This window comes from Canis lupus, chromosome 14 (assembly GCF_048164855.1).
Source record: "Canis lupus baileyi chromosome 14, mCanLup2.hap1, whole genome shotgun sequence".
Lineage (NCBI taxonomy): Eukaryota > Metazoa > Chordata > Mammalia > Carnivora > Canidae > Canis > Canis lupus.
The window spans coordinates 37,289,134-37,305,932 of record NC_132851.1 but is presented as its reverse complement, the minus strand read 5'-3'; the positions used below and the strand labels follow the sequence as shown (position 1 = coordinate 37,305,932).

The 16,799-nt window shown below is 45.6% G+C and overlaps 1 protein-coding gene across 24 annotated transcripts in view; it reads left to right on the top strand.

The window, feature by feature from the left end:
• Positions 1 to 16,799, top strand: part of PTK2 (protein tyrosine kinase 2) — a 266,922-nt gene that overhangs the window by 197,660 nt on the left and 52,463 nt on the right. For all 24 annotated transcript variants that reach the window (XM_072774653.1, XM_072774657.1, XM_072774652.1 and 21 more), the window contains 6 exons: positions 5,749 to 5,833; positions 7,009 to 7,109; positions 8,761 to 8,876; positions 9,783 to 9,883; positions 13,023 to 13,112; positions 15,822 to 16,026. In XM_072774653.1, coding sequence (XP_072630754.1) covers positions 5,749 to 5,833; positions 7,009 to 7,109; positions 8,761 to 8,876; positions 9,783 to 9,883; positions 13,023 to 13,112; positions 15,822 to 16,026 — 698 coding nt within the window. The remainder of the gene's footprint in view (positions 1 to 5,748; positions 5,834 to 7,008; positions 7,110 to 8,760; positions 8,877 to 9,782; positions 9,884 to 13,022; positions 13,113 to 15,821; positions 16,027 to 16,799) is intronic.

The following is a 16,799-nucleotide window of genomic DNA, read 5'->3' as shown; positions in this document are numbered from 1 at the left end:
GAGTATCTTCCTGATATATGTTGTACATGACTGTTTGTCTTTAATGTGGGTGTCTAATTTTATAGTGCAAAGGAGTCCATTCATTCCTCTGGGCTCCTATTAAGTCCTTTTTCTGGGCTATGTTCTTTGTTCTATAAGATCAAGTAACATTTCATCAAGGATTTTTAATAATCAGTCAAACAACAGCTCAGCACACACATCACAGCTAGAAACCTGCCACTGGTTACTTTGAGACTCAAGTAATTATTTCAGCAACAATTTCTCAGTCATGTACCACATGACAGCGAAGTGGCTAGATATAAGAATGAACAAAACAGGCACAATTTCTGCTCTCACAGAACTTAAATTTTCTCTGAGACAGAAAGGGACAGGCAAATATACCAACTGTCGAGTAGGGAAGAAGTACTCTGTGGAAAAAGCATGAGTAAGAGGAGGTTGAGGTGCTCTCCCCATGAGATGGTCAAAGGAGGCCTTCTGATAGGTGGTGACACAGGAGCAGAGCCCTAAAGCAAGAAGGGTGCAGTCTACAGAAGGCCAGTGTGGCCGCAGAGGTGTGCAGGGGGAGGACCATGAAAGGAGAGAAGATACGGTCAGGTAGACCATGCATGGGGACCTGAAGTTCATTTTAAGAGCCAGTGAACACAGAGTCTGTCGAGACATTCGTTCACACGCACTGTTGTCTTCATTTGGTGAGGTGATGGGACTTCTTTCTTACTATTTGAGCATCTGCTGATCACCTGCACATTCTTCCATCAAATCTCTTTTAAAATTAATCCCAGAATAGCCCTTCTCTGGATTTCTTAAAATCTTTTAAATGTCTCCTAGTTGTTAATAATTCAGAGCCTAATCATATCTTTTATGGAGACATAGTGGGCACCAGTGTGGTACTTTCATTGAACATTGAAAGACCTCTCTCCCATAAATATTGCTTGTATTTTGAAGGTTTTTAAAAACCATACCTTGAGCAATTACCTCGGTGTGTTTGAATTTGCCTCTTTTAAAAGGTGTTTTAGGAAAAATTAAAAAAGAAATGACTTTGCTCGGGTTCAGTCTTGCTTGCTTTGAATTGACTTCTCCCACATTCTGGTGTCTGTGATGAGCCCCTTAATAGTTCAGCACTCTCCAGGCTTCTGCTGCCCCATGTGGGGGCCAGTAGCCACAGGTCCTAATCCTCGGACTGATGGCGAACCCCTTGCTCTGTTCATGTGTGGCCCGTGTGGAATCAGGTTCAGCACCCGTTGGAAGCTGTCAGTTTTTAGAGAGCAGTACTTTCTTTCTTTTTTTTTTTTTTTAAAGATTTTATTTTATTTATTCATGAGAGACACAGAGAGAGAGACAGAGACACAGGTAGAGGGAGAAGCAGGCTCCATGCAGCGAGCCAGACGCGGGACTCGATCCTGGGTCTCCAGGATCATGCCCTGGGCTGAAGGCGAGAGAGCAGTACTTTCTTTACACTTCTTCACATTGTCTTGCATAAAGCACCATGTCCAGTATGTGAGCACAAATTCACAGGGTTGATGATGATTTTATGGTCTTACAGAATTTTCTATTGTTGTTACTCAGAATTCCTGTTAAAAAGGGCATTTGGGGGACACCTGGGTGGCTCAGCGGTTGGGCACCTGTCTTTGGTTCAGGTTGTGATCCTGGGATCTCAGGATCTGGGATGGAGTCCCACATCGGGCTCCCTGCATGGAGCCTGCTTCTCCCTCTGCCTATGTGTCTGCCTCTGTCTCTCACTCTGTGTCTTTCATGAATAAATAAATAAATCTTTTTTTAAAAAGGGGGGGGGGGCATTTTGTGTCATTTCTAGAGTATACCAGCTGGCCCTATATTTAGATGGAGGTAGAATTCATGGTTCTGGTCCTAAAGGAGTTTCCCATCTGGTTAAGGAAAACAAAGACTAACTCAAAGCAAAGCAGTTAGATCTTGGCGTGGCGTATGGCTAGCCATTCTAAGAAGGCCCTCAGATCAGACATTTAGCAGACAGTTATTTGTGCTCCTGTTCACGTTCTGCACCAGCAGCGACTGTCCTGCAGGGACCAGGCTACCATTACGACCTGGAGTCCTGCATGCCGCCTCTGCAGCTTAAGAAAGGGGACCCAAGTTTGTGTTATAATCATTTTGCTATTTATATATCTTCTCGTTTGAAAATGTTTAATATTCTGGAATCATATGGTGTGCAATTAGTGTGAAATCTAAAATTAATGCAATCTAAGATATTTTTAAGATATGCCACAGCTGACTCATAAATGGCATCTGCATTCAAAAGAAAGGTTTTATTTTAATAGTATCCATTAACCGCAAATATGTATTGAGCACCTACTAGGAATTTGGTACTGTTGTAAGGCAAAATTTTTTGGCAAATAAGACAATAAGGTTACCTACTGTCTTGAAACTTCTATTTCAGTGAGTGAAAATAATAATGTAAGTGACAGTGTATGCTATGTGTATATTGGAATGAATAGTAATAATGTGTAGAATAATAACATTCTAATAACCTGAGAAGCGGTGGTAATGTAAAGTGACTCAAGGAAAATTCTGTGCTTGGAGCTTGTGGTGAGGGTTGTGCAGAACAGCAGGGAGCTAGCCTGTGGGGCAGGCAGCTGGGCACTGTTTTAGACAGGACAGTTTGAACAAGGATCTCAGCACAGATTTCTGGGGGAGGAGCTGTCCAGTCAGGCAGAACAAGAAAGGCAGCTGCACGAAGTGGTGTTGCAGCCTAGAAACTGAGGCTAGTGTGAGAGGTTTGGGTGAAGAGGGGCCCTGGGGGCCCACAGCAGAGGGCTGGGCTTTTACTCCAAGTATGTTACTGGGTTCAGGAGGTGGTGGTGGTGGCGGAGCCAGTGAGTGAGCCTACAGCAGTGGCGAGAGCTGGGCAGCAGGTTCCAGATGCACTCTATAGGTGGGGAACACAGGTCTTGTTCCTGGATTGTTGGATCCATGGGAGCTGAGGGAAATTGAAGAATCAGAACTGGCCACTAGGTTGTTGACTTTGAGCGTCTCTGGGAATTCTGTGTCTTAAGTGAGGCGAAGAAGGCTAAGGAGGAAATGTGTCTGGTGGTGGGCATATGTGAGGGCTCCCCAGGAAAACAGAAGCCCTAGGCTGTGGGTGCCTTCAAAACCGATTTGTTGGGGGCAGCCCCGGTGGCGCAGCGGTTTAGCACCGCCTGCAGCCCAGGGCGTGATCCTGGAGACCCTGGATCGAATCCCACATCAGGCTCTCTGTGTGATGCCTGCTTCTCCCTCTGCCTGTGTCTCTGCCTCTCTCTCTGTCTGACTCTATGAATAAATAAATAAAAATCTTAAAAAAATATTAAAAAAAAAAAAAAGATTTGTTAAGAATTGGCTCATGTGATCATGGAAGCTGACAATTCTCAGATCTACAGATGGCCAGCTGGAGACCCAGGAGAACTGATGGTTTCTTATTTCCAGTCTGAGTCTAAAGGCCTAAGACCCAACATAGCTAGTGTACTTGTACTCCAAGGGGTAGAAAAAAACAAAACAAAACAATGTCCAGCTCAAAGGTAATTGGACAGGAGGAATTTCCTCTTATTTAGGAGAGGATCAGTTTTTTGTTCTACTCAGGCCTTCAGCTGATCAGATGAGGCCCACCACATTAAGGAGGGCAACCTGCTTCACTCAGTCTATCTATTTGCTTATTAAATCCATTCCAGAAACACTCAGAATATGCTTGACCAAATATCTGGGCACCCTGTCGGCCCCATCAACTTGACACATAAGATGATCCATCATAGCGGGATATCAGGAGTTCTGTTTTGGTGTTACCAAGTTTAAAATAACTTTGCTACATCCTCATCAAAATAGGCATGGGTGGGCTGGATATCAGAGTCTGAGCTGAAAAGCAAAGTGAGGATGACAGAGAGAATTTGAAAGTTGGTATAGAAATAGGACTGGACACTCAGTAAGGTCACCTTGCATCGAGCTGGCCTGGGGATCCAGCTCTGGGATGTTCCAGCGCTGAGAAGACAGGAACCAATGTCTTGTCTTCCCAGTGTCCTCCTGGGTCATGTTTTCTGCCTGAGGCTGCTACTTCCAGGAATAGTGACTCAGAACCCAATAGCAAGGACTCTTCCGAGGGAGCTTGGCAAATTAGGCTTTGTCAACACAGAGAATCTCGCATGGGCACCATTTCAGAGCCAGATCTTGTGACGAGCAGCCACTCCATGCCGAGCTACCGCCACTCCCTGCTGCTTGTCACACGTACACACTGCCCCAGTCACTCTGGAGGTAAAGCTCTGTTGAAGAGGGGACATGCCACTTAGCAGGGTGACCTTGGGCAAGCAGCTAAACCTGTCCACCTCTGGCTGACCTGGCTGTGAAATAGGTAGCCTGGAGCCTTCTGTATCTTGTCAGGCTATCTTACAGACAGCCTGTAGGCCCAGTGAGATAATTTATAAAATCTATTGAGAAAACTAAAGAAATCAAGATGACACAGCCTTCTTCTGGGGCCTTGAGGCTGGATGCTTCTCACACCTGTGTGATGGTACCTTCATCTGATCTTGTCCCCTCTCGGGAGCCTCTGGTGAGGACCAGGAGCCTGAGGCAGGGTGGAGTTTGGGACACAGCAGCCATGGCCAGGAGACATAAGGCAGGGCTTCTTAAACCCTTGTCCATTTGCCGTGTTCTCCTGCTTCTTTCCCTCCCATCCTGTCCTCTTTGTCTTTTTTGCACCTTACGAAAACATCCAATGTGAAGAATATGTGGTGCTGGCAGAGACAACGTAGGGCCAAGGATAAGATGAGCACTTAAGTTGCTAATTAAAATCATGTATGGTATTCCATTAAGCTTTGGAATGGCCTCGTTTCTTGTCTGTCTCAAGCTCTGTCTTTCGAACTTGTTCAAGAAAACATCAGCTTCTTTGGCAGGCAGGAGCTGATGGTTTCTCTTGACCTTGCCTACCACCCTCTTAGCCTACTGTGTGTCTTCTCTTCTCACCTACTTCCTGCGCTGCAGGGTGTCCAGGTGCAGCACTCATGCCCCTGCCCCACTGAGGATCTCCTCCGGCTGGATCTGACCCTGAGCTCACTCTGATTCTCCTTCCCTTTTTTTTTTTTTTTTCTGATTCTCCTTCCTGCTCTCCTGTGCCACACTGGTCCCTGCCATCTGACGCCCCTCACCCCACCCTGCCCCGCCTGCAACACCCCACACTTGTCCCAGCTGCATCCCATCACAACGCCTCCCCTCGGGTCCCAGAGCATCCATGAACCTGGCTGTGCCCCTGGCCAGCTCTCGGCAGTCCCTCCCTCCTTCCTTTGTTTTTTTGTTTTTTGTTTTTTTTTTTTGGTCCTGGTCTCTGCCTTGCACGTCTTGGCACGCTCCTTCCTTGTCCACAGCTCTGTTACCTACTAACATACTCTGGGATTCACTGGTTTCTTGTGTGCATTGTTCTTAGCGGGAAGGTAACCTTGAGTAGAACAGGAAACTTTACTGCCTTTTTGTTCACTGGTGTATCCTGAGTACCTGAAAGGCCACCTGGCACATGGCAGAAAGTGAATGCTTGTGGAACAATGAGTGAATGAATTACCTACATTGTAACATGTCTGGACATTTTTTCTGGGGATTTTGTAGAGTATTTGACATGTTCCTCTCTTGAGATTTTCAGTTCTGATTCTGTCTGGCCCAGAATCCACAGAGTTGCCATACAAACAGCTTGTCATGAATGTGTCCGTTGATTCATACAGAGCTCTTTTTGCATGTGTGTGTGATTCTGAAATTTCCCTAACACAGGAGAATCCAGCTTTGGCGGTTGCAATTAAAACATGTAAAAACTGTACTTCGGACAGCGTGAGAGAGAAATTCCTTCAAGAAGCCTGTAAGTTTCTAGAAATTTCTGTGGAACTCCATTTGACTTTTCATTTGTGAATTATAAGCTATCTTTGAAGAAGTAAGAAAAATAATATTCTGACTTGTATGTGACAACCACAGTTACTATCTTGCCTTGCAAATTAATACCTGTATCTGTAGGGGCACATATCCACATGTTCCAGGTAAGCTGTGATGTTTAGGGGTGTAAAGGTAGACAGATTTACTGTCCCTGATCCTTCGGTACCTGTAGTGTTGGACATCCTGGCACTGGAATTGGGCAGATGTAGAAAGGAGTCCAGCCTGGTTGCCACCAGGCCCTAGGGTTGGGGGTGAGCAGGACAGACACGGTCCCACTTGATGGAGCTCACAGACTGGGGAAGAGCCAGGACCACCACCAGTGCCCTACTCCTGCTGCAGCACCAGCCCATTGGCTCTCCGTTCATACATCCAGGGATGACACTGCTGGGAGGGTCAAGGGTGGGTAGATGTCCTCTGCTGAGTGCACACTTGTGGAGAGCCAGGATTTCATCCTGTTTGTCTGTACACATCAGGCTCTTTCTACCTGCCCTCAGGCTAGGATGTTCTTGCTGCTTTCTTAGGGCTTGTCCTTTCTCATCTAACCATCTGCTTAAAGTAGTTTGACCTCAGGAGATGTCACAAGACCATGTTCTCTCCTTCCTAAGTATTTATAACTAAATAAACATGGCCTAGAAGTTATTATTGCCCCTCTCTAGGCTTTTAGCTCCATGGGCCTAGGACTGCTCAGACCCCATGCCCAGCACTGGACTGAATCCATCAGAGGCACTTGGTAGACACTGGTCATGTGAATGAATCTCGGTGTCCTTCATTACATGGACATCGGAAGAATGCCTCTATTTGAGGAAAGATTTAGCACCCAACAGTCCAATAAATTAATAAGTCATAGAGTAAGTCATAATGACTTTATCAACATTTATAACTTTCATCAAAATACATATTATACTTTCATCAAAAAAAGCCTGTCTTTAATGCTGTTCCTGTATCTCTGTATCCTATATCCTAAGGAGATAAAGCCTGGCAATGACTTCTGTCTCAACTAGTTTATTTCTACAGAGCATCTAAGCCAAGAAACACAGCATACGTCAGCCACCCTTACCTAACACTCTATCAAAAGAATGACTGTGGACAACTGTTTTTCCCTAGTAACAATGCGTCAGTTTGACCACCCTCACATTGTGAAGTTGATTGGCGTCATCACGGAGAACCCCGTCTGGATAATCATGGAGCTGTGCACGCTTGGAGAGGTATCCTGACCCCCAGACCTGGCCCATTTGGGTGCATTGCCAGCCCACTTGTCACAGTGACAATGAAACGATGGTCTCATGCTTGGCAGTTGTTCAGCCTACCTTGAGTGTTTGGTGTCCTTTGTTTAAGAAAGGGGAGTATGTGAAGGAAACCCTTGTGTTTTGGGTTCAGAGAATATAACATCTTCATCATTAAATTCCCAAGTAACACCCTAACTCAGGGCCGGCAGCACCGGTGACCAAGTGGTTCTTCTTTCGTCTCTGGTGCTATTGCCAAATGCTAGCCGAGGGCTCTGAGGATGGAAGAAGCACTCTGAATGAGGATTCATTTACCTACATTTAGGTAAATCTGCAGTTCCTTATTCTGCTCAAGAAATCATTTTATGGTGTCTTCCTATCCAACTGATATTAGTCACAGTTTCTTTTTAAAATTTGAGTAACACATGTGGACTTTCTCCAGAACACAGAAATTCCTTACTTAGTGTGTCACCATCACCTGGAAATTTGTTAGAAGTCAGATTCTCGGGTCCCAGTGCAGGCCCGCCAGATCAGACCCTCGGCAGGGCACCTGCTCCCCGGGCCACTCTATAGCCTGCCTGCTTGGGGATGAACACAAGTTGTTTTTCCTGGTGTCTGCATTTCACTTCCTGGTACTAAAACTCAGTAATTTAACCTGAGACATGACATACAGTCCTTCTCTTTTAAAGGGCACCAAACACGGTTTTGCTTTTCACGGAGACGAAGGGTTCCGGTTAGCGGGAGTCAGAGCAGTTTGGGTCCTTCCTTCTCTCTAGGACAGCCTCAGCCTCCCTTCCTCTGAAAGGCCCTGCCTGCTGGCTCCCCACTGCCGTCTTCTGCTTTTGATAACCTAGTTTGCTGGATGAAATAACTTCAGCCCTCCACGGTGCCCCTTCTTCCTCTGCTCTACCTTTCCAAAAAAAGCAGTGTTTATGTATATTTTTTGTTTACAGTATTTTTCTACTTTTGTTTTTGGAGAATTTGCTAATTTTTCTGGCTTAAACTGTTGCTCAGTCTTTCTCTTTTATGTATTTATTGATTTTGTAGAATTAGAGTTAAATTCATCTGTCTGCCTTCCTGTGCAATGCTAACATTTAGCTGAATTGATCATGACAGTAGCAATAAGGACTGAAAAGCCCCATGGGGTAAATCCCCCACACCTTTCTGCACCCAAAACTTCCTGGAGGAAGGTGGGAGAACTTCTTGCCTCCCCTTCCTCCTCATCACCTTACCCTCAGATCTGCCAGGGGTCCAGTGAGGTGAGGGGCACAGCTGCTGGCCATGCTTGTGTGCGAGGCTTGTGAGGGTGGTAACTCCATCTGTTTGTCCCCCCAGCTCCTATCTAGCAGTAGCTCATACTTTTATTCATTTCCTGGCAGCATCTTTCTGTATTTTTTCAGAAATTTGTCTATAATCATGAAGATTTCAGTTTTATAATAGGATTCAAATAAAGAATGATTAACCATGATTTCTGAGCTGGTTTCATTCTACCCCTTTGTTTTAGGGGAGAATTGAAGCCCTTCTCATAAAAGTGTGCTTGGAAATGGGTAGAATTGTTGAATGTAGCTCCTTTGCAGTTTGATTTATGTTCTCTGTCACTAATTATTTTTTATCTTGGTCACTGTTCCAAAAGCTGAGGTCATTTCTGCAAGTAAGGAAGTACAGTTTGGATCTAGCATCTTTGATCCTGTATGCCTATCAGCTTAGTACAGCTCTCGCGTATCTGGAGAGCAAAAGATTTGTGCACAGGTAAGATCCAGTCATAAAGCTGGTAAGCTGCCCTCTGGGCAGGGGCTGTGGGGATGGGCAGTGATAGTGGAGGAACCGGAGGTGAGACTCTCACTGTGCCCCATGATTCTTTGTACCACTGGACTCTGCTGTACAGGGGCAGCACCAGAAAGTCACACCGCATTTGTGCTGGCCCAAAGAGGAACCATGGCCTGTTAGTACTCAAATTTAGAGGGTTTCCTCACATGGAGTTTGAAACATTAGTTTGCTTTCAGGCCTGTTCTCTCTTCCATAAATACTGTTGAGAGCCTGTACACGACACTAGAACAGCGAGCATGTGGACCTAAAGCGGGTACCGTCCTGGGACATCCCTGGACCCCAGAAGGTCATGAGTGACATCTATTGGCGTTCTATGGAATTTCGGTTTCTCATCTGGGTCCCTAGTTTGAATGCAAGTGAAAGCCCTTACAGTTTGCCCACTACTTTGTTAACCTAGCACGGTAATAAATTACATCAGCAAAATCATTTGCAAGGGTTTAGATGATGACTTTGATTTTATGCAATTAGATGTCTTAGTAGCAGGAGGGTTACAGTCCCAGTCATGCATCACTGTCTGTCCATTAATGCAGTTGGTAATATGATTGTATGAAAAGTAATAATTCACTTTTTATTCATTATTTGAGAATATACTTTGCCATCATTCAAGATATTAATCATCATATTAATGAGTAAATGTCTGCCAAAAGGAATATATTTGAAGTAAAATCATAAAAGTATCCTTTATTTTCAGTGTGTGATAAATATGTTTGCATTGCCTATAAGCTATTTTTCAAAGTACCTATCAGTATTTCTTTATGTAATGTAGATGAGTTTGTGGGTTTGTTTTCATTGTATTAAAATTTATTCTCCCGAATTCTTCCTTATCAGGGACATTGCTGCTCGGAATGTTCTGGTGTCCTCAAACGATTGTGTAAAACTAGGAGACTTTGGATTATCCCGATATATGGAAGACAGTACTTACTACAAAGGTAAGGAATCAGAACAACAAAGAGGCAATAAACTCAAAATCTTTAATGATTTTTATTTCTTAACAGGTGTGTCCTAATAAGCTCAGCTGGTTTTTGGCAGAGGCATAAAATAAGTTCAGCAGAAGAAAGACAGCCTTTAGTACATGGAGCTGGAGCAGTCAGACATCCAGAGACAAAAAGTGGACCTCACCTCGACTCACGTCACGTTAACTCAGAGTGGATCATAAGCTTAATTATAAAACATAAAGCTTATAAAACTTTTAGGAAAAACATAGGAGTAAATCTTTAGGATCTAGGACTAGAAAAAGGGTCCTTTGACTTAACATGAAAAACACAATCCATAAAAGGAAACGCTTGATAGATGGGACCTAATCAAAATGAAAACTTTGAGTTCGCAATACACCCTGTTAAGAGAGTGGAAACACAAGGTGCACACCTGGAGGATATTTGCCATGCACAGTGCTCATCCACAGCCATGAGCCACTCCACAAAGGACTGGTATCCACAGTGTAGGATGAGCTCTCAGAATTCAGCAGGGAAAACAGAAACCAGGAATACCATGTGGACAAATGATGGGAAGAGGGGCTTCACTGAAAAGGCAGAGAAGCCTGGGCAGAGGCAGTCAGGGTCTCTACCCACTGGGGAGATGTAAACTCAGACTGCGATGAGCTACCATTGTACACTTGTCAGAATGGCTAAAATCTACATAGTGATTGCCAAATGCTTGTGAGAATGTAAAACGGTACAGCCACTCTGAAAGAGTTTCTCAGATCCTTTAAAAATTAAATATGCAGGTACCATACAATCCAGCAGTTACACTCCTGTGTACTTCTCCCAAAGAAATGAAAACTGACAGTCGCACAAAATGCGCATTTGAATTTCATTGCAACCTGCATTCCTGCATTTCAATGTTCATTGCAACCTTATTTCCAGTAGCCAAAAATTGGAATCAGCCCAGACATCCTTCAACTGGCAGACATAGTTAGACATCTTACAAAGAAGGACTGGGTGCCTTGACTTGGTGGAAGCAGTCGGACAGAAAAATCCCTAATCTACTAACTCCAGAGACTTTGATCAGTTGGTTTTAGAGCTGAAATCCAGCTCGTGTGATATTTTGCCAATTTTGGAGTTGGCTTGGTTCTTTAAATTATCACTGAAATAATAATTTATTTTTTAAATAAATATTTTTATTAACAAATGTTCACATTCCAAGTATTTCAGCTAAGACTTGATTACAGATCCATGTTATGCTCTTACTGTATTTTCTGATTCCTACTACCATTTTAGGAAGGCCATTTTCTTTCTCCGTTTTTTAAATTTTTATATTGTGGCAAAATGAGCCCAGATTTTACATGTAAAATGAGTTTCCTTCATTTTATACCATGGCTCATGACAGTTCTCTTTCCCCATGCCTTCTGTCTACTACAACCTGAGACAGTTTTAACAGAGATTCTCTGTTATGTGAAAAGAAAATTCTTAGGTGGTTCATTCATTTTGGTCATTTAACTTGAAAATGGCCAGGCCAGCTTTCTACTATTTTAAAATACATTTCCTATCCAGCTCAAGCCCTGACAGGTCCAGGTTCTGGCCTCCCAGTAAAGAGCTGACCTCCCAAGAGCGTGCTGGTCAAGGCTTCATATCGCATTGACAGCATTTAAAATGAGTAGTCGATCAATTCATGTATTTATTGTCATCTCAGATCAGTAAGTGCAGATTCCACTAGGCTTCAGGAAAACCATAAGATCCTAAAGGTTGGGGAGCTTTTATTCAGAACACAGGTGTAGAAAAATTTGTTTGCAAGGAATTGAACAGAGGATATGACGTCATTTGTCATGAAAGTGCTTGAAGTGGAAAAAAAGAAATGACTCAGATGAAGTTGTCTCCTGATTAAGGTACTCAGAGGCACATGTTGCTCCTAGAAGGAAGTCCAGATCCTCGACAAGGTTGGCAGAGCACAGGCACCTCCTCGAACCAGGGCTCCTGCCCCTGTGGACTCCCACTCCCCACACCCCTGCAGCCTTCTCTGCCACACCGCTCAGCCGTGGGCTTCCTCTGCTCCCAGGGCACCTGGCATTTACTCAGTGTCTGTGTCACACTCCGTTCCATATTCAAGTAGACGTGTCTACCTTTTAGAATTAGAATTCCTTGAGGAAAGGTATTCTGGGCCATTCGTCTTATAACCCAGCAATTGAAGGAATGTTCAGTGGGTGGTGAGTTGTTTCCTTTGTGGCACAGAAGGAAGGTGTGTATCCTTCAAGAGAAGGACGATTTAGGCTCACCTGGGAGGTATACTTTTTCATTCTGTCGCATGTCCAGCTCTTCACATACCCATGAAGATATGGTTGTCAGTCCTCGTTACATATTACGTGTTTGCGCCTTCACCTAGTCACTTAAAATTTGTAACTCCCAAAGTCATACTCACAGTGCTTTTGTAGTCATGTACGCACATGTAGGAAGCAGTGGAAAACTGGAGCCTGTCCCAGCGGGAAGATGGAGATGGGAGGGGGTGGCACAGGACAGTGAGCCCCTCTGGCTCTGGGCTAGGGCCTGGCCTTAAACCCCAGCTCGGGCGCCTGGCAGTGGGGCAGCCTGAGGCAAGTCACCTAACGTGTCTGAACCTCGTTTTCAGAAGGAAAAAAACCTACCATGATTAGTTGTTTTCAGGGTTTAAGATTATGATCTTTGTGAGATATGTATGTGCATGCACACATCTCCCCTGGGAACAGTGGTTCGATGTTTAAAGATGTTCACTACCATAGACGAGAACCTATTGGGTGTCATCACCGGTGGTTCCAGCCGGCAGGTCAGGATCTGTTGGGGAGACTGCAGAGCTCCACATCACCAAGCTGCAGACTAAGAGCACCGGCTGAGGGGGCCCACTCTCACTCCCTCATCCCCCGCCTCTCCGCACAGAGGAGGGCTTCAGTGTTTTATTTCCCTGCCACAGTCTAACCAGGTCTCTCCAGACAACCTCACCACACCAAGGAAACAAAAAGTAGTTCTTCCAAATAAACAGAAAGTCCAAGGAGTCAGATACTTGAAGCTTTTTATTTTGATACTAAAAATCTCAGCTAGCTGTAACTGTTAGATCCTTGAGCAGATAACAAGGAAAATTCACTTTCTAAAATTAATCTTCTAGCTTCCAAAGGAAAATTGCCTATTAAGTGGATGGCTCCAGAGTCCATCAATTTTCGACGTTTTACCTCAGCTAGTGATGTATGGATGTTTGGTGAGTATTTTGAAAAGTTTTGTGTTTTTAAAGCATATTTCATATACTCTACAACAGACGTAGCATTGGCTCTTTTCAGGGTGTTAAGCTCATTTGCCTTCCCTTGCCGGACCGCTCCTTCACAGACATCCTCTTGGTTCATTCGACAGCCACTGGGCGCCTGCGGAGCGCCAGCTCTAGGGTGGTCCTATGAGGAGGTCCCACTGTCTGACCCTCCCTTCTCCACCCCTTTGTCTCCCTGTGCCATCTCTGCAGCCCTCCCTGGGAGCAGTCTTCCCTCCTTCCTTCCGTCTCTCCTCTCTCTCTGCCACCTCATTCGTTCCTTCTGTGTGGATGACCTTAAATGGTTGGCCTGTCCTCTGGTTCTGTTCTGGGTCCTCAGACCCAGAGTATCTATTGCTGTGCTTCCCTCATTGTCCTAGAGTCCAACCGCCTCTGTCCTCTGTGGCTTCCCACCTGCCCCAAGGCCATCGCCCTCCTGCCACTCTGGGGGTTCTGGTGGTGCCTTCCCACTGCTGTGACAGGGGGGCCCTCACTCGTTCTGCACTGCTCACTTCGACTACTTCATCCAGATTTCAAACCACTCTTCCTTCTCGATCAAATGGTACTCCCCCACCCCCCTTCTGCTGTAAGTCCTTCCACCTGGAACATGTTGTCCTAACACCCTCTTGTTTAGGTGAAATGCTGTCTGACCTTCGAGGTCACCTGAAATGTCTCCTCTTCCATGAAGCCTTATGTAGCCTCTGTGTCCTCCAGACATACCCTCCCTTCTCTCTGTGTTCCTGCACTTTCTCTCTCTGTTATCACACTCACACATTGATCTTATGAACAGTGTTGCCTGTGTGTTTTCTCTGCTAGATTTTCATCTACTTCAGAGGAGATGCCCTGATGGGATTATGTACCTTCTTCCCCTATCATTAAAAAGACCTTCATATATCAAGTGTGTGTTCTTATTTTTTTTCTTCTGTTTATTTGCTGTTGGTTTTATCTAGTGCCCTAAATGATAACAGGTGAAGGAAGGAGCTTTTCACCAGAGCAGGAAATAGTGTGACACACTTTAGAAAGGGCTCCAAGGTCCGACAGACATGGCTTCACGTCCCAGGACCTCACTTATCAGCCATGTGACCCAGAGAGCAAGTTCCTTACCCTGCCAAGGAAATTTCAGTTTTCAAAGGTTCTCAGATGCCTGTTTTTTCACATATTAGCTTCTCTAGAACTGGAGTGTGTTGTAAATCAGTGGCATCTTATGGTCGGTGTTAGTTGGGGGGCGTGTCTTCCGTGGTTTCCTTGCCTACACTCGTGTGGACTTTGTTTTGTTCATCTTGCTCATCTGAGTGGGTTTGGAAGCGCTCTTCGGTAAAAGTAAAATTATTCTAAGCAGTAACAAAGGACGGTGCCATAACTTAGTTGGCAATATTTTCCCCCATTTTTGGTCACATAAAAATAATAGTGTATTTCATAATAAGTGGCATCTTAGATTTGATAAAATACAGTATTTAAAGAAATGTAAGGTATAGGGATTAAGGATGACATATATAAATTTCAAAGAGGGGTGCCAGAAGCATATTAAGGTCTCAAGAAATGACACCCGGCGTTGTTGTTTCTGATAACGTTGTCAGAATTTCTAGTGAGAAATGCAGAAGTAAGGCGTTATTTCTGTTATCCACTCTTCACTTTGGAATGACTAGAATTTGGAAAACATCAAAATGTCACTCACGTTGGTAGGATGCCGTGCCCCGCTGCCTTGGAGGCACGCCCCCTGTAAGTGCTGTGACTCGTGTGCAGGTAGCAGAGGCCCCACAGGGTTCGCCGTGGGGAGCGGGGGCAGCAGGCGGCACTTACACAGAACGAGGAGCGTTCGCAGAGAAGATGAAAGGGGCACCAAGTGCAGAGGCTAGCAGTGTGCGGCGTGTTCAGGTTTGGCAGGGCCTCCAGAGCAGCCCCGGAGACGTGCAAAGCCACCTGCTGTCCCCGCCAGCCCACGCTTCTGGTTTCCCGGCCAGAGCGTGTGGTCGTCATTCTCTGCCTTAGGCTCCGTTTGCTTGTTTACTGTTTTAGTGGGCTCTCGGGTGTTGTTCAGAGGACACCAAGAACGCGTCTGCAAGGGTAGAGTGTGAGTGAGGGGTGTGTGGGCAGGGCCGCTGCAGCCCAGGGAGTCCAGAGCTTGCCCATGGGGACAGGAACCCTGTGACCAACTCATGCACGAGCCAGGTGATGGTGTCAGCGTGCACCCTAGCCACGCGCGGGCTGCCTTGTTTAAGGAGCCTGTGTATTCTAAAACTGTAAGGCTTAAATTGTAGCATTTTGTTAGGCCTCAGGTCCACTGCCATGATCCTCAGCAGGCTGGGCTGCGGTTGAGGGGGGCAGGGTAAAATTCATTCAGCCTGTTTTGAACTGGTTCGTTAAACCATGAAGGATCACTGTACCTGGTGGGCCACTTTCTAATACAGAATTTTTAGAGAAGTAATCCTCCTAGAAAAACTTGGGAGTTTTTTGGGTAATAACTTAATATTTCATTATTTGAATCACAGTACGTTAATATTGCTGTTCTTATTTATAACAGAGTTTATTGAATGCTGCTTTATTTAGCTGACTTGCCCAAAATCGTACCACTGGTCCTTTCTTGCCAGCTCTGAAGTTCCTCCTGCCAGCTGGGCATCCTCCTCTTGCCAGCAAGCTCACGGCTTTGTTTTCATTCCCACTTCACAGGTGTATGTATGTGGGAGATACTGATGCATGGTGTGAAGCCTTTTCAAGGAGTGAAGAACAATGATGTGATCGGTCGAATTGAGAATGGGGAGAGATTACCAATGCCTCCAAATTGCCCTCCTACCCTCTACAGCCTTATGACGAAATGCTGGGCTTATGACCCCAGCAGGCGGCCCCGGTTCACTGAGCTCAAAGCTCAGCTCAGGTAGGAGTGGGGGGAGCGAGGGCCGGGCTGGGGCAGGCTCATGCGGCTTCTCCTCCCATGCAGTCATAGTGTTTCCAGGCCATTCTATCAGGACGGCTAAGGCTGACCTATTCTCCAGCAGACATAATTACTTATTAATTGGTTTGCATTTATTTACAGCTTGCTAGAATCCTCAGGAGATTCTATCTTATAGTTATGATCACATCTCTCCTCCCCTAACTTCTGACTGACTTAGCATGGCTTACAGGACCCATAAGAATGGAGTCCCTAGTTGCCCCTCCAGTTCCATCTCCCACTCCTCCTCCATCTCCAGCGCGCTCCTAACCGCTTACACTTCTCCTGGCCTGGCCCACCCACTCTCACGTGCTGTTCGCTTGCCCGGAGATGCTGTCCCTCAGCTATGCCACCCACTAACCGCCCATTTGGTCTTCAGAATCCAGCTCAGATGTTATCTCCTTCAGGGTACTTCCCTTGTCAGCCCTGCCCCCAAACAGCCACTCTTTGGCACTTTTTCTTGTGTTTGTCGTCATCCAAACATCTACCTTACCATTTTATGGCTCCTGCTCTGTGCCAGGCACTGCCAGACCCAAACCTCTGGTAGCTCCTGGTCCCGCAGAGGGAGGGCCCGTCAGCTGAGCCCCGCACAGTGTCTGCACAGAGTTGACTGTGCCACCTGGCCGGGAGAATTTCTCGTGTGCGTGTCTGGGTCACCGCCAGGCCCTGAGCTCTTGATGGGCATCACTGTGTCTTACTTCTGTGGCCCCAGTGCAGGC